The 26,176-nt window shown below is 45.6% G+C and overlaps 1 protein-coding gene across 2 annotated transcripts; it reads left to right on the forward strand.

Annotated features, from left to right (window-relative positions):
• Positions 1–2,088: 2,088 nt before the first annotated feature.
• ADSL (adenylosuccinate lyase) lies at positions 2,089–26,074 on the forward strand. Of its 2 annotated transcripts, XM_054469569.2 has the most exons (14): positions 2,112–2,321; positions 5,478–5,681; positions 8,716–8,760; positions 9,868–9,947; positions 15,586–15,757; positions 15,982–16,028; positions 17,097–17,187; positions 17,970–18,039; positions 18,187–18,334; positions 19,671–19,761; positions 20,958–21,047; positions 21,562–21,738; positions 23,118–23,180; positions 24,138–26,074. In XM_054469569.2, exons 1-14 carry the CDS (start codon positions 2,169–2,171, stop codon positions 24,285–24,287), a joined length of 1,581 nt encoding a protein of 526 aa, XP_054325544.1. In that variant the 5' UTR covers positions 2,112–2,168; the 3' UTR covers positions 24,288–26,074. The 2 variants fall into 2 exon arrangements, with proteins under 2 accessions (XP_054325543.1, XP_054325544.1); XM_054469568.2 differs by lacking the exon at positions 24,138–26,074 and having other exon boundaries at positions 2,089–2,321; positions 23,118–23,430.
• The last annotated feature ends 102 nt before the right edge of the window (positions 26,075–26,176 follow it).

The following is a 26,176-nucleotide window of genomic DNA, read 5'->3' on the forward strand; positions in this document are numbered from 1 at the left end:
GACAGAGCGAGAGACTGTCTCAAAAAAAAAAAAAAAAAAAGCTGGGAGGTCACTCAGCATCTAAGAAAGCCCAGAGATGTAGAGGGAGAACACTGTCATGGGGGCTCCATAGGTTTTTGTGTGAATCTGTGAATGAAAGCAGGAATGGGAAGGTGACTGGAAAAGAAGTTATTGTCAAAGAAAAGATCTTGACGCCTTGAGATCTAATCATGTACTTTTTTTTTTTTTTTGAGTTGGAGTCACACTTTGTTGCCCAGGCTGGAGTGCAGTGGCACGATCTCGGCTCACTGCAACCTCCACCTCCTGGGTTCAAGCGATTCTCCTGCCTCAGCCTCCTGAGTAGCTGAGGTTACAGACACCTGCCACCACGCCTGGCTAATTTTTGTATTTTGAGTAGAGATGGGGTTTCACCATGTTGGCCAGGCTGGTCTCCAACTCCTGACCTCAGGTGATCCACTTGCCTCAGCCTCCCAAAATGCTGGGATTACAGGTGTGAGCCACCGCGCCTGGCCCTTAATCATGTACTTGTAATATTCTAGAAATATTATGGTTATTGGAAAAGTGAAGTTAACTCTCAGCAAATAAACTGGGAGTTCAAATTGGAATTCCTCCACAGGTCTCATTTTAGTAAGGCACTCAGAAACAGGTAATTTCAAAGCAGCATAGTACTGGGCTCAAGCCATCTTCCCGCCTCGGCCTCTCAAAGTGTTAGGATTACAGGCGTGAGCCACCACATTTGGCTTGAGTGTCTTTAGATTCCTCACGTAAAAGGCAGAGAGCTAGGAGTTAAGTGCAGGTGGAGAGGGTGCAGGCATCCGGCTCTTTTTGTTTTTGAGACAGGGTCTCACTCTGTTGCCTAAGCTGTAGTGACAAAATCATGGCTTACTGCAGCCTCAACATCCTGGGCTCAAGTGATTCTCCCACCTCAGCCTCCCAAGTAGCTGGGACTACAGGTGCACACCACCACGCCCAGTTAATTTTTGTATTTTTTGTAGAGACAGTGTTTCATCATGTTGCTCAAGCTGGTCTCCAACTCCTGGACTCAAGCGATCTGCCTAGCTCAGCCTCCAAAGTGCTGAGATTACAGGCGTGAGTCACCGTGCCCAGCTGAGACACGTGGCTCTTAACAGCTCCAGATGAACCCCTTCCTGTGTGATCACCCCACTGGCACTCCAGACTGAGCAACATAGCAAGACCCTGTCAAAAAAAAAAGGGGGGGCGATTTGAGTGTTTCTCTATTTATTTATTTATTTATTTTTATTTTTTGGAGACGGAGTCTCACTCTGTCGCCCAGGCTGGAGTGCAGTGGCGCGATCTTGGCTCACTGCAACCTCCGCCTCCCGGGTTCAAGAAATTCTCCTGTCTCAGCCTCCCAAGTAGCTGGGACTACAGGCACAGGCCGCCATGCCCGACTAATTTTTTGTATCTTAGTAGAGACAGGGTTTCACCGTGTTGCCCAGGCTGGTCTCAAACTCCTGAGCTCAGGCAATCCGCCTGCCTCGGCCTCCCGAAGTGCTAGGATTACAGGCGTAGGCCACCGCAGCCGGCTCACTGGGGGCGCAGTAAATGCCGACTTCCCTTGGGTATCTTCATTTCTCCTTAGAGCCGAGCTCGGTCGCCGCGGGCAGGAGTGGGTGGGGCGACAGTAATAAGAGTAACAGCAAGCGCACACACGGCCTTCCAAGTGTGCCAGACACCGCTCTAACACTGAATCCGCACAACCCGAAAGGCAGGCCTTTTTTTTTTTGCTTTTTGTTTTTTAGAGACGGGAGGGTCTCCCTGTGTTGCCCAGGCTGGTCTCGATCTGTTGGCCTCAAGCGATCCTACCGTCTGGGGCCCCCACAGTGCTGGGATTACAAGCGTGAGCCACTGCGCCCGGCCAGGGCAAGTCTTAATGTACCTCTTTTCAGACAGGAAAACTAAAGTGTAGCGCGGCTAAGTAACGTAGGAAGTATCAATCATGTTTCTGGTCAAAGAAGCGAACCAACTCAACTCTCAGGTAGAAGCAGCCGTAATTCTCCGCAGCCGGCAGCGCCCAGGGCGCCCGGAACCCAGAGAGCGGGACCGCGTGAAGGAAGTCCCGCCCCGCCCCGTCCTGCCCTGGCCTCCAGGTTTCCGCTTCCGCTCTTCCCTGGTCCAGTCCACCCTGGCGGGGTCGCAGGGTCGGGATGGCGGCTGGAGGCGATCATGGTTCGCCCGACAGCTATCGCTCACCTCTTGCCTCCCGCTATGCCAGCCCAGAGATGTGCTTCGTGTTTAGCGACAGGTATAAATTCCGGACATGGCGGCAGCTGTGGCTGTGGCTGGCGGAGGCCGAGCAGGTAACGGTTCCCGGGCTGAGGGGCTGGGCCGGGAGGGACGGGCCCGCCCCAGCACGTGCCGGGCTCTGTGCCGGGCTGGGCTTAGCCACCCCGGTGCTGCGACCCGGCTATTTTCGGCTGGGTGTTCCCTGTCCTGAGGAGCTGCGGCCCCAGGAAAGCAAGGGCAGGAGATCCGGGAGCCGCCATCTGTTTCCTCACGTGTTCTTAGTCTGAGAGGGTTCGAGACGCGGAGGAGGCTGGGAGAAATTGAGCCTGTAGTTTCAGGGAATTCATCTTGGCCATCCCCGCAGGAGTACGCTGCTAACAACAGACACCGAGCGCTTGTTTCGTACCGTTGTGCTCATTATTTCACGCATCTTTTCTCGTGTAATCCATGAAGATCTTGCAGGCTTGATGGTGTTTTTCTCACATTGCAGGGGAGAACACCAAGCCCGAACAGCTTGTTTGCCCTAGCCCATCCAGCTGTTAAGAGCGGAACTGGGATTTGAACCTGGTTGCAGTCCAGAGCCTGAGCTGAGCACGTAGCCCCTTGGTTTTCCACAGTGCCTGTGTAGTTAGTGACAGGACTGGAACGCGTGTTTTCTAGGCCACCGTTTCCGCCTCACTGGCCTGCGCTTTGCCTCTTAGGAGAAGACTCCGGGTGGGGGTTTATTAAACGGGTTTATAATTTCTTTTCTAAGGGCTGCATAGAGAACTTCTTAGTTCAGCGGTTTCAGAAATAGCTCCAGAAGAGGTGAAGCAAACTGAAGGTGATCCAGAGAGCGATAATGTTTCTCCTCAAGTTTCAGAGGAAAGTGCCACAACGAGCAAGTTGGCAATGCCCTCTCAAACGGCACAGTAAACACGGAAACAGTTTGAGTTCGGGCCTAGGACCTGTACCATGGAACTCTCCAAACAGGAAACTTTCATTCTAGATTCCCTGCCCTCCCCTTATCACTGCCCTCCAAAATATTGGGCGATACACTACAGTAATAGCAGACATTCAGATAGTGCCCTCTGAGACCCAGGTCTTAATAACCCTTTACACATGGTTGCTTATTAATCCTCCAAACAACCCTGAAGAGTAGGTATTAAATACTATTACTGTACCTATTTTACAGATCAAAGAATGAAGCATCAAGTTAATAAACTTGGTGTAGATAGCGATAGTAGTAGACCTTAATCATGTGTTGTGGTTTGTGATGTACTAGTGTGTACTCTTTCTGTTTCATCTGCTATTCCATTCTGTAGATGAGGGTAGTGGTACTCAAGACTTTGCCAGGGTCGCCAAAGCTAGTAAATGGCTTCAAGCTGGAATTGGAATGTAGAGTCTGAGTATGTTCTTTCCTCTGTTGGCCTGAAATGCATACAGTTTTGGCTTTGGATTATCTGTTAGGGTGTCAAAATTACCATAAATTGCATAATAACTTAATAGCTAAGAAAAAACTTGGAGAATAAGAGATTAGGAGGAATGCAGAAAATTCGTAGTAAGGAAAGTATGAATTTTGAAAAGATAAATTGCTTGAGGGGAGGAAGCAGTATGGCCGTGCTGCCCTCTGCTGCTTTGCTTTGGAAGGAGCCCAGAGGTGTCATGTCTTCTGTGACTGTAAAGGTTCCAGGCAGTTCTGCCACATGTGGCTGCCGAGTACTTGAAATGCAGCTAGTGTGACTGAGAAACTGACTTTTTACTTTTATTTATTTTTATTTAGTTTTTGAGACTGGGTCTGGCTCTGTCGCCCAGGCTGGAGTGCAGTGGCACAATCTTGGCTCATTACAACCTCTGCATCCTGGGCTCAAGCTGTCCTCCCACCTCAGCCTCCCAATCTGGAACTAGAGGTGCACGCCACCACACCCGGCAAATTTTTGTGTTGTTTTGTAGAGACGGGTCTCACTATGTTTTCCAGTGTGGTGTAGAACTTCTGGACTCAAGCGATCCACCACCTTGGCCTCCCAAAGATGTGAGCCACCATACCTGGCCTGACTTTTTCTTATGAATATTTTCCAATACTTTTTAATTAATCAATTTAAATTTAAATAGCCATAGCTGGCTAGTAGCTCCTCTCTTGCATAAAAAAGGTCTAAGATGCAAGATCCTTCCCAGAGTCACTGTTTGCAAGCTTCAAGTGAGGTTTAAATCAGTTTCACCACTGTTTATATTCAGCCCTCGGATCCAAGTTCCGAGCTGCCTGTGGGCTGCCAGCTATTTTTTGCAGCCTAATTTTTCCAGTGATGGATGAATGTAAGACATCAATGTGTTTATTTTCTCATCAATATCTCCTGGAATTGCTTTCAGTTGCACTCATTTGCTGCACATAATTTCCTGGCAAAACTACTTACAGAATTTTAAAATTTGGTTTCTCTAAATCCATCTAAGTAAAATGGCCACCATCATGCCAAGCACGAAGGATTAAGCAATAAATAAAACAAAGCTCCTCAAGAAGTATTCATTCTAGAGGGAAATGACAGTTAATAAATATGTAAAAATGTCATGTGGTTATAAGTGCTGTAAATAAAACCAGGCTAAAGGGATAGAGAGTGACACAGAGGGTGTTTTACATTGAAGTCAGGGAAGACCTCTCTGAGAAGATGACATTTGATTCCAGAGACCAGAATGTGTGAGGGAGTGAACCAGAATGTGTGAGGGAGTGAAGCAGAGGTCTCGGGCAGAAGGAACAGTCAAGATCAGGATTATGTTGTTGTTTTATTTATTGGAGCTTTCTTTTTTTTTTTTTGGAGAAAGAGGCTCACTCTGTTGCCCAGGCTGGAGTGCAGTGCCGCGATCTTGGCTCACTGCAAGCTCCACCTCCTGGGTTCAAGCAGTTCTCCAACCTGAGCCTCCTGAGTAGCTAGGACTACAGGTGCATGCCACCATGCCTGGCTAATTTTTTGTATTTTGTATTTTGTATTTTAGTAGAGACAACTTTGTTGCCCAGGCTGGTCTGTTGGAGCTTTCTTAGAGTATACTTTACCATGATTCATTGAGAAGGTCTCTCCCACCTCCCCTCAACCCCATTACCCCTGGCCAGTGTACTTTCAACTTGGTTGCCTCAAATTTTAATTTAAGGGTTGGAAGATAGGGTATTGCTGCTAACATGAATCAGTTTTTTTCCTTGGTGTCACTTCATTCAAATAACTGTGACACTGAGACTATTTTATTTTATTTTGCCTATTCTGCAGACATTGGGTTTGCCTATCACAGATGAACAAATCCAGGAGATGAAATCAAACCTGGACAACATCGACTTCAAGATGGCAGCTGAGGAAGAGAAACATTTACGACATGATGTGATGGCTCACGTGCACACATTTGGCCACTGCTGTCCAAAAGCTGCAGGCATTATTCACCTTGGTGCCACTTCTTGCTATGTTGGAGACAATACTGTAGGCACCTGTGTTGTTTATACTTAAAACTCAGTCTCTAGAATCTATTTGTCAATTTTATTTGATGTTTTCCAGTTGAGGGAGTGACATTATAGATTTTTTTTGGAGACAGAGTCTCCCTCTATCTCCCAGGCTGGAGTGCAGTGGCATGACTCACTGCAAGCTCCACCTCCTGGGTTCACGCCATTCTCCTGCCTCAGCCTCCTGAGTAGCTGGGACTACAGGCACCGGTCACCACACCCGGCTAATTTTTTTGTATTTTTTTAGTAGAGACGGGGTTTCACCATGTTAGCCAGGATGGTCTCTATTTCTTGACCTCGTGATCCACCCCCCTCAGCCTCCCAAAGTGTTGGGATTACAGGCGTGAGCCACCACGCCCAGCCAGATCTTTATTTTTAAAGGTATCTTGGTTGAAAATGCTGAGGAATTTCTTCAGCTTTTAGTGTCCTTCCAGTCTAAACTGTAAGCACCAAATGACCTCTATAAAATAAGACCTACAGATCCTGCTTATGCATTGGTTTGCTGGACGTAAGTCAAGGCCTTAGCATTTTAATGGCTGAGGTCATTTTTCAAAGGAATTTTTTTTTTTTTTTTTGAGACGGAGTCTTGCTCTGTCACCCAGGCGGGAGTGCAGTGGCGTGATCTTGTCTCACTGCAACCTCTGCCTCTCAGGTTCAAGCGATTCTCGTGTCTCGGCCTCCCCAGTAGCTAGGATTCCAGGCACCTGCCACCACGCCGCCTGGCTAATTTTTGTATTTTTACTAGTGAGGGGTTTTGCCATGTTGGTCAGGCTGGTCTTGAACTCCTAGCCTCAGGTTATCTGCCCACCTTGGCCTCCGAAAGTGCTGAGATTACAGGCATGAGCCACTGTGCCTGGCCTTCAAAGGACTTGTCAGATCCTTTGAAGACCTTTGAAGGACTCTGAAGTCCTTCAAAGACCGTGTCTCAAAAAAAATACTTTGAGACATGGTCTCACTTCTGTCACCTAGGCTGGAGTGCAGTGACACAAACATGGCTCACTGCAGCCTTGACCTTCTGGGCTCAAGTGATTCTCCCACCCTCGGGCTGCTGAGTAGCTGGGACCACAGGCATGTGCCACTGCACCAGGCTAATTTTAATTTTTTTTTTTTTTTTTTTTTTTTTTGGGAGACAGAGTTTTGCTCTTGTTGCCCAGGCTGGAGCGCAATGGCGCGATCTCGGCTCACTGCAACCTCTGCCTCCCAGGTTCAAGCGATTCTCCTGCCTCAGCCTCCCTAGTAGCTGGGATTATAGGCGCCTGCCACTACGCCCAGCTAATTTTTTTTATTTTTAGTAGAGACAGGGTATCACTATGTTGGCCAGCCTGGTCTCGAACTCCTGACCTCAGACGATCTACCCGCCTCAGCCCCCCAAAGTGCTGGGATTACAGGCGTTAGCCACCACGCCTGGCAAATTTTTAAAATATTTATAGAGACAGTGTTTCACCATGCTGCCCAGAATGGCCTTGAACTCCTGTGTTCAAACAGTCCTCCTGCCTTAGCCTTCCAAAGTCCTGGGATTACAGGAGTGAGCCACTATACCTGGCCTAGCTTGTGCTCTTAATCAGAGTATACCCATGGGGGTTGAAGTTAGATTCCAGATAAACGTCCAATTTGAGAATAAGCCAATAATTTTTAAGTTGCCCCAAATGCTTTCTTTTTTTTTTTTTTTTTGAGACGGAGTCTCTCTCTGTCTCGCAGGCTGGAGTCTCCTGCCTCAGCCTCCCAAGTAGCTGGGACTGCAGGCACTCGCCACCACGCCCGGCTAATTTTTTGTATTTTTAGTAGAGACGGGGTTTCACCATGTTAGCCAGGATGGTCTCGATCTCCGGAACTTGTGATCTGCCCACCTCGGCCTCCCAAAGTACTGGGATTACAGGTGTGAGCCACTGCGCCCGGCCTCTAAATGCTTTCTTTAGTCTTAAATGAAACATAATTAAAGGCATCTTTGTGTAACTGGCGAGTCAGATAATGGGAGAAGAACAGTCTTCTTACTTGGAAAATCCTTTAAAAAAGTACCCAGTTGTGTGGATGGGCTCAACAATTACCATTTCATATCGACATGTGTTGGAGCTAACTGAAATATGTACCTCTCGAGATTACCTTCCTCAAGAGCAGCTGTATGTTTCCTAAACCTTGATATTCTGGGTCATTCCTTTCCTTGTTAGCAACTGTAGGCCAGAAAAAACCGGGGAGGCTGGGCACGGTGGCTCACACCTGTAATCCCAGCACTTCGGGAGGCCGAGGTGGGTGGATCATGAGATCAGGTGATCGAGACCATCCTGGCTAACACAGGTGAAACCCCGTCTCTACTAAAAATACAAAAAATTAGCCGGGCGTGGTGGCAGGCGCCTGTAGTCCCAGCTACTCGGGAGGCTGAGGCAGGAGAATGGCGTGAACCCAGGAGGTGGAGCTTGCAGTGAGCCGAGATGGCGCCACTGCACTCCAGCCTGGGCAACAGAGCAAGACTCCCATCTTAAAAAGAAAAAACGGGGGAGGAAAGTAATGGAATGTGCCATATGGAAGCTTCTCAGAAGCTCAAGCCCTCCTCTCTGGGAAAATAGAAACCTTGTTGACTTGCACATTTTCCAGTCATTTTTTTTTTAATTGAAAATTTTTTTAATATTGAAGAGACAGTCTTGCTGTGTTGCACAGACTGATGTTGAACTCCTGGCCTAAGCAGTCCACCTGCTTCAGCCTCCCAAAATCCTGAGGATACAGGCATGCGCCACCATGCCCAACCTTCAGTCATCTTAGATACCATGTACCTTGGGCTTTATAAGTATAAAGGTTTTGTTCCTTACAGATCCCAGTAGTACTGTTAAGCTGGTGTGCTTTTCAAACAGTAATCAGGAAAGAACAACTTGTGTTAGTATTTTCTGGCATGCTTAGTGGGTTGATAATGTTGATATATGCTGGTAGCTGAGCAACCCACCCTTTTTGACCAAAAAGTGTTATGTAATAATATTGTTTGAGCAAAGCTGCTAAATTTAAGATCATTGCATTTTCTTTCGTAGGACTTGATTATTCTTAGAAATGCACTTGACCTGCTTTTGCCAAAGGTAAGGAGTTGGCAGATGTTTCCTACCAACCCTAGATTCCCTGTGTTAGGAGATAGGCACCAGTTACAACTAAATCAACACAGTAAATTTTTACATAGACTATCATTTTTTCAGGTGAATGACAACCCTATGTTTAATCTGTAGAACTAATTGTTTCTTCTTCTCTTCCTCCTCCTTTCTTCTTCTTGAGACAGGGTCTCATTCCATCAAGTGGCGTGATCACGGCTCATTGCAGCCTCCGCCTCCCAGGCTCAGACAATTCTCCTGTCTCAGTCTCCCAAGTGGGTGGGAGTACAGGTGCATGCCACCTCACCTGGCTAATTTTCTGTAGAAATGGGTTTTTGCCATGTTGCCCAGGCTGGTCTCAAAACTCCTGAGCTCAAGGGATCCACCCGTCTTGGCCTTTCAAAGTGTTGGGATTACAGGTGTGAGCCACCGCAGCCAGCTGTCTCTTCTTTAAAAGACTAAATGGTTTTTAAAGCATAGCCTTTGTTTTTTTTTCCTGAGACAGTCTCGCTCAGTCACCCAGGCTGGAGTTCAGTGGCACATTCTCAGCTCACTGCAACCTCCGCCTCCCGGGTTCACGCCATTCTCCTGCCTCAGCCTCCCGAATAGCTGGGACTACTGTCGCCCACCACTACGCCCGGCTAATTTTTTTTGTATTTTTAGTAGAGACGGGGTTTCACCGTGTTAGCCAGGATGATCTCGATCTCCTGACCTCGTGATCCGCCCGTCTTGGCCTCCCAAAGTGCTGGGATTACAGGCATGAGCCACCGCGCCCGGCCCAAGCATAGCCTTTTAAATGAAGAGAGCGCAACCAAAGGCATGTTGCTGGGATATGTGGGTCAGGATTACGATTTTGTTCTGTTTTTCTGCTGTGGTCTTAAAATAGTTCATGACATTTTAGATAGTCAACTCAGTCTTCAAATTTTGGTTGCTGTGAACTCTTCCAGGCACTTTAGGGTACAAAGATGGAAAGATATGGCTGCTGTCTTTCATGAGTTAGAGGTCTAATTTTATACAAAATTATCTAAAAGTTTTGTTCCTAATTATGTAATGAACACAACCTGAATTCAACGTCTTTCTATCACATGATCTTTCTTGTAGCTTGCCAGAGTGATCTCTCGGCTTGCCGACTTTGCTAAGGAACGAGCCAGTCTACCCACATTAGGTTTCACACATTTCCAGTAAGTGATAAGATTACTTCTTGTTTATGTGCATATGGCTTTCAGCTACTTCTTGAGTTCTCTCTTTTCCACAGTAACCTTGAGGTGAAGAATCTGAAAACGTGATTTAAGTATAAGTAATTTGGGATGCTTATAAGGAATGAGCCTGATATCCACCTTAAAACATACTGGTGAGAGAGTAAATCTAACAGTTCATTTGGGAAACATTGGGAAATACATATCAAGAGCCTTGAAAAATATTCTTTATGATAGTAAGCATTAGAAACAATCTAAATGGGCCGGGTGTGGTGACTCACGCCTGTAAACCCACCACTTTGGGAGGTCAAGGTGGGCGGATCCCTTGAGGTTAGGAGTTCAACACCAGCCTGGCCAATATGGTGAAACGCTGTCTCTACTAAAAATACAAACATTAGCCAGATTTGGTGGCGCGTGCCTGTAATCCCAGCTACTCAGGAGGCTGAGGCAAGAGAATCACTTGAACCCAGGAGGTGGAGGTTGCAGTGAGCCAAGATCGCACCACTGCATTCCAGTTTGGGCGACAGAGCAAGACTCCGTCTCAAAAAAAAAAAAAAAAATCTAAATGTTCAATAATAAGAGAATAAGTAAGGCATAGTGTTCATACATCCATAGGTTGGAATAACATGCAACCATTTAAATGATGCTTACAAGATCTAACGTGCAAATGCACTTAAGTTCATGTTATGGTAACAGACAGTTTATAAATTGCACAAAAATTGGTTGGAAGTACGCCATGATGTAAATGTTGATTACTCTGGTTTATGAGATAATAGGAAAATTAAATTTCTTTCTACTTTTTTTGTTTTGTTTTGTTTTTGGAGAGGGAGTCTCGCTCTGTTGCCCAGGCTGGAGTGCAGTGGTGTGATTTTGGCTTACGCTCACTACAACCTCTACGTCCTGGGTTCAAATGATTCTCCCACCTCAGACTTCCTAGTAGCTGGGACTACAGGTGCCTACCACCATGCCCGGCTAATTTTTTTATTGTTTGGAGAGATAGGGTTTCGCCATGTTAGCCAGGCTGGTCTCAAACTCCTGACCTCAAGTGATCTGCCCGCCACTGCCTCCCAAAGTGATGGGATTACAGGCGTGAGCCACTGCCCCCAGCCATACTTTTTGTATTTTTACATTTAAAGTATGCAAGTATTTTTGTGATGACTGAATAAAGTCCTTTTAAAAGGCCGATGGTGTAATTTTGGAATGCTAGTGACAGGTTTTGAGTGATATTGTTTGAGTAGTGGTGTATTAGCATCTGCCTTCTGTTTTGATGGTGTATTGCTGTGGCATCAAGGATATGATAATTTATTAAAGCCTGTTGAGCTTCATATTTCTTAAAGGCAGGGCCTATACTTATCGGTAGCAGTAGCCTGAAGTACTTGTTCATACGAAGGAATCCGTGCTCCAATCAGTGCTCGGTGCAAGTGGCTTCCCTCCACACCCACCTTCCTCTGTGTTACAGCTCCTCTTCCTCTCCTACCTCCAGGAGAGTGCTCAGCGAATACAGAAGCATTCTAATGTTCCTCTGGAGCTAGCATAATGGAAGAGATCGGCTGCCAGGGTTCCTAACCATTAGGAACTCAGAAAACGGTGTTGATATGTAGGCATCCTCTTAGTTGCATCTTAATCCTCTTAATTGCATCTTATTCTTAATCCTCTTAATTGCATCTTAATCTTCATGCAATTAAAAAAATTTTATTGAGATATAATTTACATAACAAAATTCACCCTTTTAAAGTGTACAATTCAGTGGTTTTTACTATGCTTACAGAATTACGCAATCATTACCACTATATAATTTCACAGTATTTTCATCATCCCAAAAAGAAACCTCGTGCCTGCCGACAGTCACTCCTATGCCTCCCTTCCCCACCCCCTGGCAACCACTAATCTATTTTTTGTGTCTATGCATTTGCCTAGACATTTTTTTTTTTTTTTTGAGACAGAGTCTTGCTCTGTCACCCAGGCTGGAGTGCAGTGGTGCGATCTTGGCTCACTGCAAGCTCCGCCTCCCAGGCTCACGCCATTCTCCTGCCTCAGCCTCCCGAATAGCTGGGACTACAGGCGCCCACCACCACACCCGGCTAATTTTTTGTATTTTTAGTAGAGGTGGGGTTTCACCGTGTTAACCAGGATGGTCTCGATCTCCTGACCTCGTGATCCACCCACCTCGGCCTCCCAAACTGCTGGGATTACAGGCGTGAGCCACCGCGCCCAGCCTAGACATTTCATATAAATAGAATCACGTACAACATGTGACCTTTTGTGTCTGGCTTCTTTTGGTGTTTTCAATATCCATGTTGAATCGGAACTTCGGTTCTTTTTATGACTGAAAGACATTCCATTGTATGGTTGTACCATGTTTCATTTACCCAATTGTCAACAACTGATGGACATTGGGTAATTTCTACTTTTTGGCTACTATGGATAATGCTGCCATGAACAAGTCCATGCTAATTTACTTCTTTCTTTGCTTATACCAATAATCTGTTAGCAGTTAACAAGGAAAACAGTAAGATTAATTTTGGGGATATACTGTAGCTTGTGATGTGCCTCCTATGGACATTCCTAGTGTTATGCCTTGATGTTCCTAGCTGTCAGTGTCATTAGCCTAAGAGGAAAGAAATTCCATTTGGAATAGGTTAGGTTATCTATTAGAAATTAGGCTGGGTCCGGGCCTAATTCATGGGTGGTGGCTCATGCCTGTAATCCCAGCACTTTGTGAGGTCAAGGCGGGTGGATCACCTGAGGTCAGGAGTTCAAGACCATCCTGGCTAACATGGTGAAACCCTGTCTCTACTAAAAATACAAAAAAAAAAAAATATTAGCCAGACACAGTGGCACATGCCTATAGTCCCAGCTACTCAGGAGGCTGAGGGAAGAGAATTGTTTGAACCTGGGAGGCGGAGGTTGTGGTGAGCCAAGATTGTGCCATTGCACTCCAGCCTAGGTGACAGAGCAAGACTCCACCTCAAAAAAAAAACAAAACAAATCAGGCTGGGCGGTTAGGCTGGGCGGCCGGGCGCAGTGGATCGCGCCTGTAATCCCAGCACTTTGGGAGGCCGAGGCAGGTGGATCACGAGGTCAGGAAATCAAGACCAGCCTGGCCAATAATGGTGAAACTCCGTCTGTACTAAAAATACACAAATAGCTGGGTGTGGTGGCAGATGCCTGTAATCCCAGCTACTCAGGAGGCTGAGGCAGGAGAATCACTTGAACCCGGGAGGCAGAGGTAGCAGTGAGCCAAGATCGTGCCGCTGCACTCCAGCCTGGGCAACAGAGCGAAATTCCATCTCCAAAAAAAAAAAAAGAAAGAAAGAAATTAGGCTGGTCATAGTGACTTACGGCTGTAATCTCGGCACTTTGGGGGGCCAAGGCAGGACGATAGTTTGAGGCATGGAATTCGAGACCAGCCTGGGCAACACAGGGAGACCATGGCTCTTAAAAATAAATACCACGTGTGGTGGCTTGTGCCTGTAGTTCCAGCTACTCAGAAGGCTGAGGCAGGAGGATGGCTTGAGCCCAGGAGATTGAGGCTACAATGAGCTGTGATTATACCAGTACGTGCCAGCCTGGGGTGACAGAGTGAGACCCTGTCTCAAAAAAGAAAGAAATTGGACATTAGGGCAACTTATTCATAATTATATATTTTGTTTTTTTGTTTTGTTTTGAGACAGAGTCCCACTCTGTCACCTAGATTGGAGTACAGTGGTGCGATCTTGGCTCACCACAGCCTCCACTTCCCAGATTCAAGCGATTCTCCCACCTCAGCCTCCCAAGTACCTGGGATTACAGGTGTGCGCCACCACACTTGGCCAGTTTTTGTATTTTTTGTAGAAACAGGGTTTTACCATGTTGGCCAGGCTGGTCTCAAACTCCTGGCCTCAAGTGATCCACCTGCCCTGGCCTCCCAAAGTGCTGGGATTACAAGCGTGAGACACCGCACCTGGCCTCATAATTATGTTTTATGTTCAGAAACAGACCTTCAGTGGCTTGATTTGAGCTTTTTTTTTTTTTTTTTTTGACATGGAGTTTCGCTTTTGTTGTCCAGGCTGGAGTGCAATGGTGCAATCTTGGCTCACCGCAGCCTCCGCCTCCTGGGTTCAAGTGATTCTCCTGCCTCAGCTTCCCGAGTAGCTAGGATTACAGGCATGCACCACCACCACGCCTGGCTAATTTTGTATTTTTAGTAGAGACGGGGTTTCTCCGCGTTGGTCAGGCTGGTCTCAAACTCCCGACCTCAGGCGATCCACCCTCCTTGGCCTCCCAAAGTGCTGGGATTACAGGCATGAGCCATGGCGCCCTACTTTGATTTAGGCTTAACACTGGAAACAAAGCCATTAGCTGCTGTGTTTGAGTCCTCTGCTTATATGTGTTGTGTAGTTGTTCTCCATAGCATGACTGTTCCTCACTGGATCTTGACTCCTCACAAAGGCTTTCCTCTACTTCCAATCGAGAGCAGCCATCACCATTATCTTCATCGTTCTTTTATTATTTTAGCACTTAAAATCTCAATAATTAATCTTGTTTCTTTTTTTTCATTTGTTTTTTGTGAGACAGAGTCTGGCTGTGTCGCCCAGGCTGCAGTGTAGTGGCACAGTCTCAGCTCATTGCAGTCTCTGCCTCTCAAGTTCAAGTGATTCTCCTGCCTCAGCCTCCCAAGTAGCTGGGATTACAAACACCCGCCACCACGCCCAGTTAATTTTTTGTATTTTTAGTAGAGACAGGGTTTTACCTGTCTCTGTTGGCCAAGCTGGTCTCGAACTCCTGACCTCAAGTGATCCACCCGTCTCAGCCTCCCAAAGTGCTGGGATTATAGGCATGAGCCACTACGCCTGGCCTAATCTTGTTTTGTTTTCTTTTTTTACTTTGTTTATAATGTAAGCAAGTGCCATTGGACAAGGACCCTGTGTTGTTATTCCTTGTTGTATTTCTAATAGTAAGAGTACATCAGATACTTGGCAAATATTACACGAGTATCTAATGTATTTCTTACCAATGTCTGTGGATATAGCCATGAACAAAAGGGACATTGTCCCTGCCCTTATAATAAATTGCCTCTTGTCATGCATCACAGTGGCTGATGCCTGTAATCCCAACACTTTGGGAGGCTGAAGTAGGTGGATCGCTTGAGACATAGAGTTTGAGACCAGCTTGGGCAACAAAGTGAGACCCCGTCACTACAAAAAATTTAAAAATTAACCAGGCATGGTATTGCATGCCTGTGGTCCCAGCTACATGGAAGGCTGAGGCAGAAGGATCACTTGAGCCCAGGAGGTCGAGGCTACAGTCAGCTATCTTCATGCCACTGCACTCCAGCTTGGGCGACAGAGCAAGACCCAGTCTAGAAATAATAATAATTTAAAATTGCCTCTTGATGAAGAAAGTACTGTGCTATTTGCCTTTTAGTTTCATACTCCTTGACTATTTGTAAATGACATTGAACCTCTGTAACGATTATTTGGTTAAACATTTTAGCTCTTGTTTTATCTTTACCAGTTACTCCCTCTCTTACTTAAATTGTTCTCCCTCCAAGGGGTAATGGTGGTTATTAAAAGAAGCAATGAAACCTTGATGATGTAAGGTCTCGGTCTGAGACTTTCGTGTGTTCTCTTTGGGTTTTTAGGCCTGCACAGCTGACCACAGTTGGGAAACGTTGCTGTCTTTGGATTCAGGATCTTTGCATGGATCTCCAGAACTTGAAGCGTGTCCGAGATGACCTGCGCTTCCGGGGAGTAAAGGGCACCACTGGCACTCAGGCCAGTTTCCTGCAGCTCTTTGAGGGAGATGACCATAAGGTATTCTGAAAGTGACCTGCAGGACACAGAAACTCAGTGGTGGAGTCTAAGAGACAAGGCTGCCTTTGAGGATGATAGGAGAGATTGACGGTGGGATGGGTGGGGTCTTTGGACTAGAAGGAAGTTGTGGGGGTTGGGGGGCAAGACCTGGGTAGGATGACAGGTTGAGGCATTCTCACACTGGACACATGGATTATTATAAGGATGTGTCTTTTCTTTCCAAGGTAGAGCAGCTTGACAAGATGGTGACAGAAAAGGCAGGATTTAAGAGGTAGGTAAATGGGAATGTGTTGACCTCCCTGTTAAGTTGATGAAAGTCTTATATTCAGTATACCTCCAGATTTGACCTTAAAATTTTTACCTTTTTCTTCCTTTGTTCTTCTACCCATTTTTTTTCCTGTCTCTATTGTGGGTTTTATTTTCTTACTATCTGGATTCTTTTTTTTTCGCCTAATTGTCTTGCTGACATATTTTCTGGATTTTATTTTATTTTATTATTGTTTTTGAGACAGGGTCTTACTCTGTCACCTAGGCTGGAGTGCAGCGGTGTGATCTCGGCTCACAGCAGCCTCCGTCTCCCAGTTTCAAGCAGTCCTTCCACCTAAGCCCCCTATGACTACAGGCATGCCTGGCTAATTTTTGTATTGTTTTTGTAGAGATGGGGTTTCACCATGTTGCCGAGGCTGGTCTCCAACTCCTGAGATCAAGCGATCCACCTGCCTCAGCCTCTCAAAGTGCTAGGATTATAGGCATGAGCCACCATGCCCGACCTGCATTCTCTTTTTGTATAATCTATAGGAAAAAAGAAAATGATTTACTTCTGGTTTCTTTAGAATACCTTTATCCATGTTGTTACCATTTTTGTTTCCTTACTTAGGGCCCCCAACAGGTTAGGCTAAATCTGACCATTTCCATTGAGGTCCACCAGGTTCCACCATGGCTCCTTCTCCCAGGCATTTCTGTTGGGCTGTGGCCAGACATGGGCACGTTGCACCATGTATCCTTCTTGAGTCAGGCCAGTGTCCTGAGTATTAGTGAAAAGGGTGGAAGAATAGTTTATTCCAGGAGCAAGTTACCACTCAGGTCCACTGGTTGAGTATAACTTAACATACCAGTAAGACCAAGCTTTTCTTTAGGATGTGTTTTTCCTTGTTTGACAGAGTCATGTTTTGAATTATTATTTTATAAGAGTCTCCCAGTGATGCTTAGGCTGGCCTCAACCTCCTGAGTTAAAGCAGTCCTCCTCCCTTAGCCTCCTAAGTAGCTGGGACTACAGTCATGCACCACTGCAATGGCTTTAAAATATTTTAACCTGAGTCTCTCTTGTACTTATTCCTAGAGCTTTCATCATCACAGGGCAGACATATACACGAAAAGTGGATATTGAAGTACTGTCTGTGCTGGCTAGCTTGGGGGCATCAGTGCACAAGGTGAGTGGTGGCAGCATGTGGGGCGGGGACAGGAGCGTTCGGCACCACAGACAGACTGAATTAACCTCAGACTTTTACTTAACCATCTCTCTCAAGCAATATTATACATTAGTTTCAATAATTTGTGGTCTGTAAATGAAACCCTGAAGGGGAAGACTAGTTTTGGCATTTTCTTTAAAGTTATCCCAAGCACTGCAAAATATCCATCTCGTTTGGTGGTATATTAAATTAATCTTTTTTTTTTTTTTTTTTGAGATGGAGTTTCGCTCTTGTTGCCCAGGCTGGAGTGCAATGGTACGATCTCGGCTCACTGCAACCTCCGCCTCCTGGGTTCAAGCGAGCCTCCCAAGTAGGTGGGATTGCAGGCATGCACCACAATGCCTGGCTAATTTTAGTAGAGGCAGGGTTTCACCATGTTGGCCAAGCTGGTCTCGAACTCCTGACCTCAGGTGATCCACCCACCTCAGCCACCCAAAGTGCTGGGATTACAGGTGTGAGCCACCGCACCCATCCTAAATTAATCTTGTGATTGTCTTTCCATGATGCCTTAAGCAGTGTTTCACAAAAGTGTTTTCATGCTCCTTGAATTTGTCATCCCAGCCCTTCGGGAACAGAGAGGAGTCTGAGTAAGATACTCTGCAGGAGCTCTTTGGGAGGACGCGCTGGTCTTCAGCTCAGCCACAGCACACCTAAGAGCTCATCTCCATCAGCCTAGTCACGGCTCCCAGACTCTCCTGCACACTGACAGTGTGGGGTGATGCTTATTCCCCTACTTCCCCCAGATTTGCACCGACATACGCCTCCTGGCAAACCTCAAGGAGATGGAGGAACCCTTTGAAAAACAGCAAATTGGTGAGTGCTGTGTAGAGACCTGTGAGCACACAGAGCTGCTGGAGGGCTGTGGGTGGGGGCTGAGAGCTCATTCAGCAACATGCTTGCCTACTCACTATCCTCTGAAGTTTCTCTGCCTTTGCATCTTGTCCTTTTTTACATGGGCAGGCTCAAGTGCGATGCCATATAAGCGGAATCCCATGCGTTCAGAACGTTGTTGCAGTCTTGCCCGCCACCTGATGACCCTTGTCATGGACCCGCTACAGACAGCATCTGTCCAGTGGTTTGAGCGCACACTGGATGATAGTGCCAACCGGTCAGTGGCACAGGGACATCACATACACCAAGTTGAGAGGAGGTCTGAAGGAGGGACCTAGAAGTAAAAGGACATATTTGAGCATCTCTACAGTCTTCTTATCCCCAAGGAGCCCAGAGTCTAGCAGGGACGCAAAAACATAAAAAGCACAGTGTGATAAGTGTTACAATTGGAGTGTATACTGTGTACTGTGGAGCAAAGAGGAAGGAATAGTGTTTCAGGAGTCAGAAAGCTTCACAGTAGAGGTGATGCCTTAAGACTTAAGAAATACATGCATCTTTTAAAGACAAGATCGGGAGCATTATAAAGGCACAAAGCAGGAGAAAACACACTTGAGGGAGTTACTACGTAGCCCTGGGGAATGAAGTCAACATGTGCCAGGAGTGGGGCAGGACATGGTCACAGATAGTAGCCAGCTTATGAAAGGTCTTCTGGGTCTTTTCTGAAGGCAGATAGATGTCAGTTGTGGTGTCTAGGCACAATGACATCTTGATTAGCTATGAGATGAGTCAGAAATAATTTGTAACTACTGATGAGGTGCCAACATACGCATCATTTTCTGTTTTATGTATATACCCATTTAAAGCAGATTGGCATTACTCTCGCCTGATTGCATTGTGCTGGAATTTCTTGAGTGGATACGGATGTATAGTTAAACCTAGCTTTCTGGGATCTGTGCATAATCCAGGATTTATCTCTGGAAATAAGTCATGTGAACTCATTCAGAAGTCAGCCATTGAATACTTTTTAGCAAGGTGTGACCCTGTAGGTCTGCTGATTTGCCTGCTAAAAGACCCTAGCAACAGTTTGGAGAGTTGGCTGTAAGGAGACAGGGATCATGTCAAAACAAGTTAGGGGCTATTTTAAAAGTCTGAGGCCACGTTGGTGCAGTGGCCATGTAAGTGGAGAGGAAGGATATAGATCCAGAGTTGAAGGCAGACTGGCCAGCCCAGCCCTGGTGGTTGACTGGAGTGAGTATAAAGAACTTGGTGAGTGGGGCGCTACTGCCATTTACTGAGGCGGGAGCTACAAGGGAGGAATGGCAAGTTTGTAATGGTGAGTAGGAGGAATGAGAAAGTAGCTGAGTTCAGTTTGGGGACTGAGGTACCAATGGATCAACCAGGTGGACATCTCAGTAGGTATAAGGTCTGGCACTAGAGCAAGTGGTCTGGCCTAGAGGTGCGAGATTTGAGGGTCATGAGGTCATTGGGGTAATCATAAGATTGAAGGAAATTATCCAGAGAGTACAGTCAGTAGGGCAACTTGTTGGGACACACTCTGCATTTCACTGAAATTATTTGTTTAAAGAGATACTGAATGGCTATTTGTTTTCTAGACGGATCTGTTTGGCCGAGGCATTTCTTACCGCAGATACTCTATTGAATACGCTGCAGAACATTTCTGAAGGATTGGTTGTGTACCCCAAAGTAAGAAGCCTCAATTAAAAAGTAAAGTATTAGGGAGGGGTTAGAATGTGGGAGGGAGGGTGCTCTGGGGTGTGTTGAGGGAGCTGTATTCTGATCTGATAGGCGTTCTTCCCACCCAAGCTCATCCTTCAGTTCATAAGCTCTAGGGAACTAGCTCTGTGGAATTCATAGACACATTTATAGAAACAGAAAAAGAAGTATTTTAAATTGCCTTAAACTATCTAGCAGCATGAATCATCAGCTCTGGTGTGACTAGGCAGAGTAGATGGCTCCATTTGCCTGTTTTTAAGTACTTGAGGCAGATGGGTTCATTTCTCTCCTATACTTAGCTCTTGAGGCTGAGCACTGATATGTAACAAATAGGGGTTTTAAGAATTCTTTCAGACCAGGCGTGGTGGCTTACTCCTGTAATTCCAGCACTTTGGGAGGCCGAGGCGGGCGGATCACCTGAGGTCAGGAGTTCAAGACTAGCCTGGCCAACATGGTAAAACCCTGTCTCTACTAAAAATACAAAAATTAGCTGGGTGTGGTGGCAGGTGCCTGTAATCCCAGCTACTCGGGAGACTGAGGCAGGAAAATTGCTTGAACCCAGGAGGTGGAAGTTGCGGTGAGCCGAGATCATGCCATTGTACTCCAGCCTGGGCAACAAGGACGAAACTCCATCTCAAAAAAAAAAAAAAATTCTTTCTATGTGGCAACTTTTTTTAAGTTCATATTTCCTTTTTAAAAATCAAAAGTCTGACCAGGCGCGGTGGCTCACGCCTGTAATCCCAGCACTTTGGGATCACGAGGTCAGGAGATCAAGACCATCCTGGCTAACACAGTGAAACCCCATCTGTACTAAAAATACAAAAATTATCCGGGCATGGTGGCGGGTGCCTGTAGTCCCAGCTACTCGGGAGGCTGAGGCAGGAGAATGGCGTGAGCCCAGGAGGCGGAGCTTGCAGTGAGCCGAGATCACACCACTGCACTACAGCCTGGGTGACAGAGTGAGACTGTCTCAAAAAAAAAAAAAATCAGAAGTCTGAGTTAGTAAGAAAACTGAAAAAACATCATATAGAATAAAACAACCCATTACTCTCTCCATAATGTGGTAGTTAGTGTCTGTGCTGTGCATTTTGTTTGACATCCTGCTATGTTTATGACTTTAGCCTTGGGGCACCTTTCTTGGTCATTCACTTTATCTTTTCCTATAGGTAATTGAACGGCGCATTCGGCAAGAGCTGCCTTTCATGGCCACAGAGAACATCATCATGGCCATGGTCAAAGCTGGAGGTAGCCGCCAGGTTTGTAACCCCTCGTGTTCCTGGATAAGTTGAGAGTGAACGTTTGGTCCTGCTCTCTTCTCCGTGAAGGAGAGCAGATGAAGGTGTTTATGTCGACCTTCAGTCACAGTAATGGTACAGAGCAGTGGCCATAATCTGCCATCTGTGGAGGGTGATTTTGGTGAACTGAGTTTGTTAAAGTGAATTACTTAATCACTTGTAGGAAAAGTCTACTCCTAGTGAAGGAAGGAGGTCTGACATTCTGTAGGAAGTGAGCAGGAAACAAGAGCAAATGATTCGTGAGGCTTTACAGAAGAGGGCCAGAGCAAGGTGGGCATCCATTTCAGGCTTGTCCTAAGATGTGGGCAGAGAGTAGAGAAGACCCTGGTACAGACAGACACGGGAACCACCTCAGCCTAGAGGGGTTTTGTGTAGAGCTGTGTAGACTGCATGGATGGGAAGTATCTGATGACTTTTTAAAAGTGTTCAAACGCCCTGTTAGTAGAGAACTGACAATACTTCACTGTCTTCCCAGGATTGCCATGAGAAAATCAGAGTGCTTTCTCAGCAGGCAGCTTCTATGGTTAAGCAGGAAGGGGGTGACAATGACCTCATAGAGCGTATCCAGGCTGATGCCTACTTCAGTCCCATTCACTCCCAGTTGGATCGTTTACTGGATCCTTGTTCTTTCACTGGTCGTGCCTCCCAGCAGGTAAGCAAACATCAGAACGCTTCCGAGAAGCCTCTTTTCTGCTGGGCTGCAGAACCTGGGGTACTCTCTTTGATGTTTTTGCTTTATAGGAAGTATGGTGGGAATGGGCCTAGTTAGAAGAAAATCAGAGCAGGTTGCTGGCTAAAACTTAGAGATTTCGGTTTTGTTTCTGTTTTGTTTTGTTTTTTTGAGACAGAGTCTCTCATCCAGGCTGGAGTGCAGTGGTGCTGGGATTATAGGCGTGAGCCCCCACAACTGACCATGATACCGCTGTTTTGAGCTGCCTTTATTTCTTTGTGTAGATTTTTTGGAATTTTCTTTTGGTCTTGAGAATGTGGTATAATGGACAAAGAATTAGGTTTTATTGTCAGGTGGATCTGGGTTAAATCCTAACCTCTGGCATTTACTGGCTGAGAAGGTAAAAGTAAATATCTCAGTGTTGTAATGATTGAAATGCCTGAGTATATACTAGGTGCTCAGTATGTGTTCAGATACTGTATTTAATTCTGGGGATTTTAAAATGAATACATAGGCTGGGCGCAGTGGCTCACACCAGTAATCATAGCACTTTGGGAGGCCGAGGCAGGAGGATTGCTTGAGCTCAGGAGTTCAGGAACATCCTGGGCAACATGGTGAAACCTTGTCTCTACAAAAAAATAAAAAAATTAGCCAGGTGTGGTGGCATGCGCCTGTAGTGTCAGCTACTCGGGGCTGAGGCGGGAGGATAGCTTGAGCCTAGGAGGTCAAGGCTGCAGTGAGCCATATTCATTCCCCTGCCCTCTGGCTTCGGTGACAAAATGAGATCCTGTCTCAAAAAAAATACAAAGATGAATAGATAATCCTCATCTTCAGAGAGCTCAAAACTTAGTGGTGAATACTTGTAAATAGGTCATTATAATACCAAGCAGTACATGCAAGGACTGAGGGCTAAAAGACTAAAACTGGAGGTAGGAGACCAGTAAGGAGGCTACTGCAAAGGGCCAAGCAGTAGATGATGAGAGCTTTGAGTGAAGGCAGTGGTGAGAGACGCAGACCGGGGAGGGAGAGGAGGTTAAGCTCTTGGTGGCTACTTGAAGAGGGCTGGGAAGCAGGAGGAAAGAAGCTGTGGTGATTTTTAGGTTGGATGGAAATGGTGAAACCACCTGAGAGAACACAGCTGGGCCTGTTTGCGGGAAAGGTTGGTGGGCATGTGGGCATGGTGGTTGAATCACCTGTGTCTAGGCAGAAATTCCTGATAAGCAGTTGAGGAAAACAAGCTCAGTGGTGGAGTAAAAGCTTCATCAAATTAGGTTTCAGTGGTATCTCCTGACATTGGAAAAGGTATTATCTGCTAATATCTTAACATTTTCTTTTGTCTTGTATTTGCTTTCCTCTGGCAGGTGCAGAGATTCTTAGAAGAGGAGGTGTATCCCCTTTTAAAACCATATGAAAGCGTGATGAAGGTGAAAGCAGAATTATGTCTGTAGAGTTGGAAGAGAATTAAACGAAAATCATTGTTAATTGCTGAGGCATGAAAATTGTGTTACTGTAATGCCTTATTTTACCTCGAGAATTGTTACCTTAAATTAATACAGCACTTTCTTCTTCCCATGGTGCTTTCCCGTTTCTCAAAGTCTCACATTTCTCAACAATGCAAAAACAGAGCGTTGAAGTTTACTCTGCTCTTGCATAATAAACGTAGTTCATACTTGATCTCTGTTCTTTCAAGGCATATTTTCCAGCTGCCTCAAGTTTAGTCCTTTTCACGTGTTCATTTGCTTGTAAGGTAGCAAGAAATTTCTGGTCCTGTCTTCTAAAAGTGAATTTGATCTAGGTCTAGCAAAATAACCTGGACTCAGTGATTGAGTCAATGGTCAGATACCTTTTATTTCGGTTATTTTTGGCTAGTATAAGTAATGAAGTTTGGAACTACAATAAATACTTAAAAAAAAAAAAAAAAACCTGATGTGACCATCAGGCTTATTCAGCTGAAGTTGTGCCCAACCTCATTTCATCTTTTGATAAGGCTTATATAGCAGGGAAATGCTAATTGAGTATATTGATTTCATCAGAGCTGCTGACAGTCTTTATTCCTTTTTGCATGGATTTTGTTGAGGCTTGCTCTGTCACCCAGACTAGAGTGCAGTAGCACACTCTTGGCTCACTGCAACCTCCGCCTCTCAGGTTCAAGCGATTCTCCAGCCTCAGGCTCCCAAGTAGCTGGGATTACAGGCGCCTGCCGCCATGCCTGGCTAATTTTTGTATTTTTAGAAGGGATGGAGTTTTGCCATGTTGGCCGGGCTGGTCTTGAACTCCTGACCTCAAGTGATCCACCCATCTCAGCCTCCCAAAGTTCTGGGATTACAGACATGAGCCACCACGCCCGGCCTAATCTTGTTTTCTTTTTTACTTGTTTACAGTGTAAGCAAGTACCATTGGACAAGAACATTGTCTGTGTCATTCCTTGTTGTATTTCCAATAGCAAGAGCACATCAGATACTTGGCAACTAGGCAGTCTTCCAGCTTCTGCCACTGCGCCCGACTTCCTTGTTGCATGGATTTATAGCTGATTGAAGCAACTGTAGCCAAAGATTGAGTTAATTACCTACCTGCCAGGAGAGCATTAGTGTTATTTAGCCCATTCTCATCCTACATATTTTTCAGCATAGATGAAGATGAAAGCTTTTGTTTATCAGATTTGCAGATGACACAAAACTGGGAGAATTAACAAGTATGTTTATTTGGTAAAATAAGTTTTCATCTCTAACCTAAATAGGCTGAAATGATATGCCCTAAACTAAGAGGAAAAAGTTAATAAAGATCAATGTAAATAAGTTAATCTTAAACTCAGTATGCACCAGAACTGAGAGAAGATTGTCTTAGGAGGTGTTAATGGTTGTCCAGTGTCCAAAAAGCCACCAGAGGCTTACTGCTCTGCACTCTTGGCATTACATTCAATTTTGGATACCCAGTGTGAGGAATAGAGATGAACTGGAGAGCCAGCCTCCAGAAAGATCTTGTGGTGGAGGAATGTTAGGGCTCTTTATCCTATACAGGAGAAAACTCGTCGACACTTCAAATATTGCCGGGTGGAGGAAGAATGACTTGATTGTGTGTTGCCCCAAGAGACACACTGAGATCAATACCCATTATTAAGGCTCTGAGACTGGCTTGGGGCCAGACATTGGAACCACTGAGATTAGCAACCTACCCTCAATCCCCCAGGTCAGGCAGAAGCTGGAAGACTGCCTTGTTAGGAATGTTGTGAGGGAGAGGAGGCTGAATCGGTTCCAGTTTTATCTAAAAGTAGCCAGGAAAGCAGGTTGTGATGATGCACACTTACAGTCCCAGCTACTTGGGAAGCTGAGGCGATAGGGTCACTTGAGCCCAAGAGTTCAGTCCAGGCTGGGTGACAGCAAGACCTTGTCACTTAAAGCCAACCTAAGAGAAGAGCTCAACCTTTTGGGAAAAACAATAGAAGACAATTCTGAAAACCAAATTCTGAATATAGGCTAGTATAGCAAGCAAGCAGGGATAGCATAGAGCCATTTGCTCAACTTCCAGAAAGAGTTACTCTATTCATCTCTTTAACAAATCTTGAAAAGGCCCGGGTGCGGTGGTGGCTCACGCCTGTAATCCCAGCACTTTGGGAGGCCAAGGCACGTGGATCACCGGAGGTCAGGAGTTCGAGACCAGCTTGACCAACAAGGTGAAACTCTGTCTCTACTAAAAATACAATCAGCCGGGCGTGGTGGCAGGTGCCTATAGTCCCAGCCACTTGGGAGGCTGAGACAGGAGAATTGCTTGAACCTGGGAGGCAGAAGTTGCAGTGAGCCAAGATCATGCCACTGTACTCCAGCCTGGGCAACGGAGCGAGACTCCGTCTGAAAACACAAAACAAAAAAAATCTTGAAAGGATACTAAGTCTGACACAAGGAGATTAGTCAATTGGACTCTAACCAGATATTCTGTCTACTTCCTTCTCTGCTATGGGCAACTTAGAGGCAGCAACTACTATCAGTTTATCTGTAATGTGAGAATTTATATTACATAACAGATACTGGGGATATAGGATATGATGGATTTTAGTTAATACATTTCCTCATAGAAAATAAGGAAATAAGATAACAGTCTTGTTCCTGTCCTAACAATTCTGTTAGACTAATGATCTCCAGTGATTGGCGATTTGACCTGGTTTCTTCCTGGACTATTTGAATGGGTGGATTTGTTGGTGCATCTCTTGTCTTCTTTCCTTTTCCATTCTCCTTTATTTTTGTATTTACATACTTGTATGCAACTTTGTAATCTGATTTTCCCATGTAACATTTTAATTTGATGTATTGGGTGGTCTGCATGTTCACTGGAAAACATATATTAAATGTACATTTATGTATATATATAAAATGTACATTCATATATATATTATATATATATATATAAAAAGACAAGATCTTGCTCT

The sequence above is a fragment of the Pongo pygmaeus genome, chromosome 23 (genome assembly GCF_028885625.2).
Source record: "Pongo pygmaeus isolate AG05252 chromosome 23, NHGRI_mPonPyg2-v2.0_pri, whole genome shotgun sequence".
In the NCBI taxonomy this organism is placed as follows: domain Eukaryota; kingdom Metazoa; phylum Chordata; class Mammalia; order Primates; family Hominidae; genus Pongo; species Pongo pygmaeus.

Bases quoted from the DNA above. Each gene is read 5' to 3' on its own strand.
- ADSL (XM_054469569.2), top strand. From the start codon at position 2,169: ATGGCGGCTGGAGGCGATCATGGTTCGCCCGACAGCTATCGCTCACCT. The intron at 15,758-15,981 runs GTATTCTGAAAG...TTTCTTTCCAAG, and splicing joins TTGAGGGAGATGACCATAAG to GTAGAGCAGCTTGACAAGAT. The intron at 18,040-18,186 runs GTGAGTGCTGTG...TTACATGGGCAG, and splicing joins CTTTGAAAAACAGCAAATTG to GCTCAAGTGCGATGCCATAT.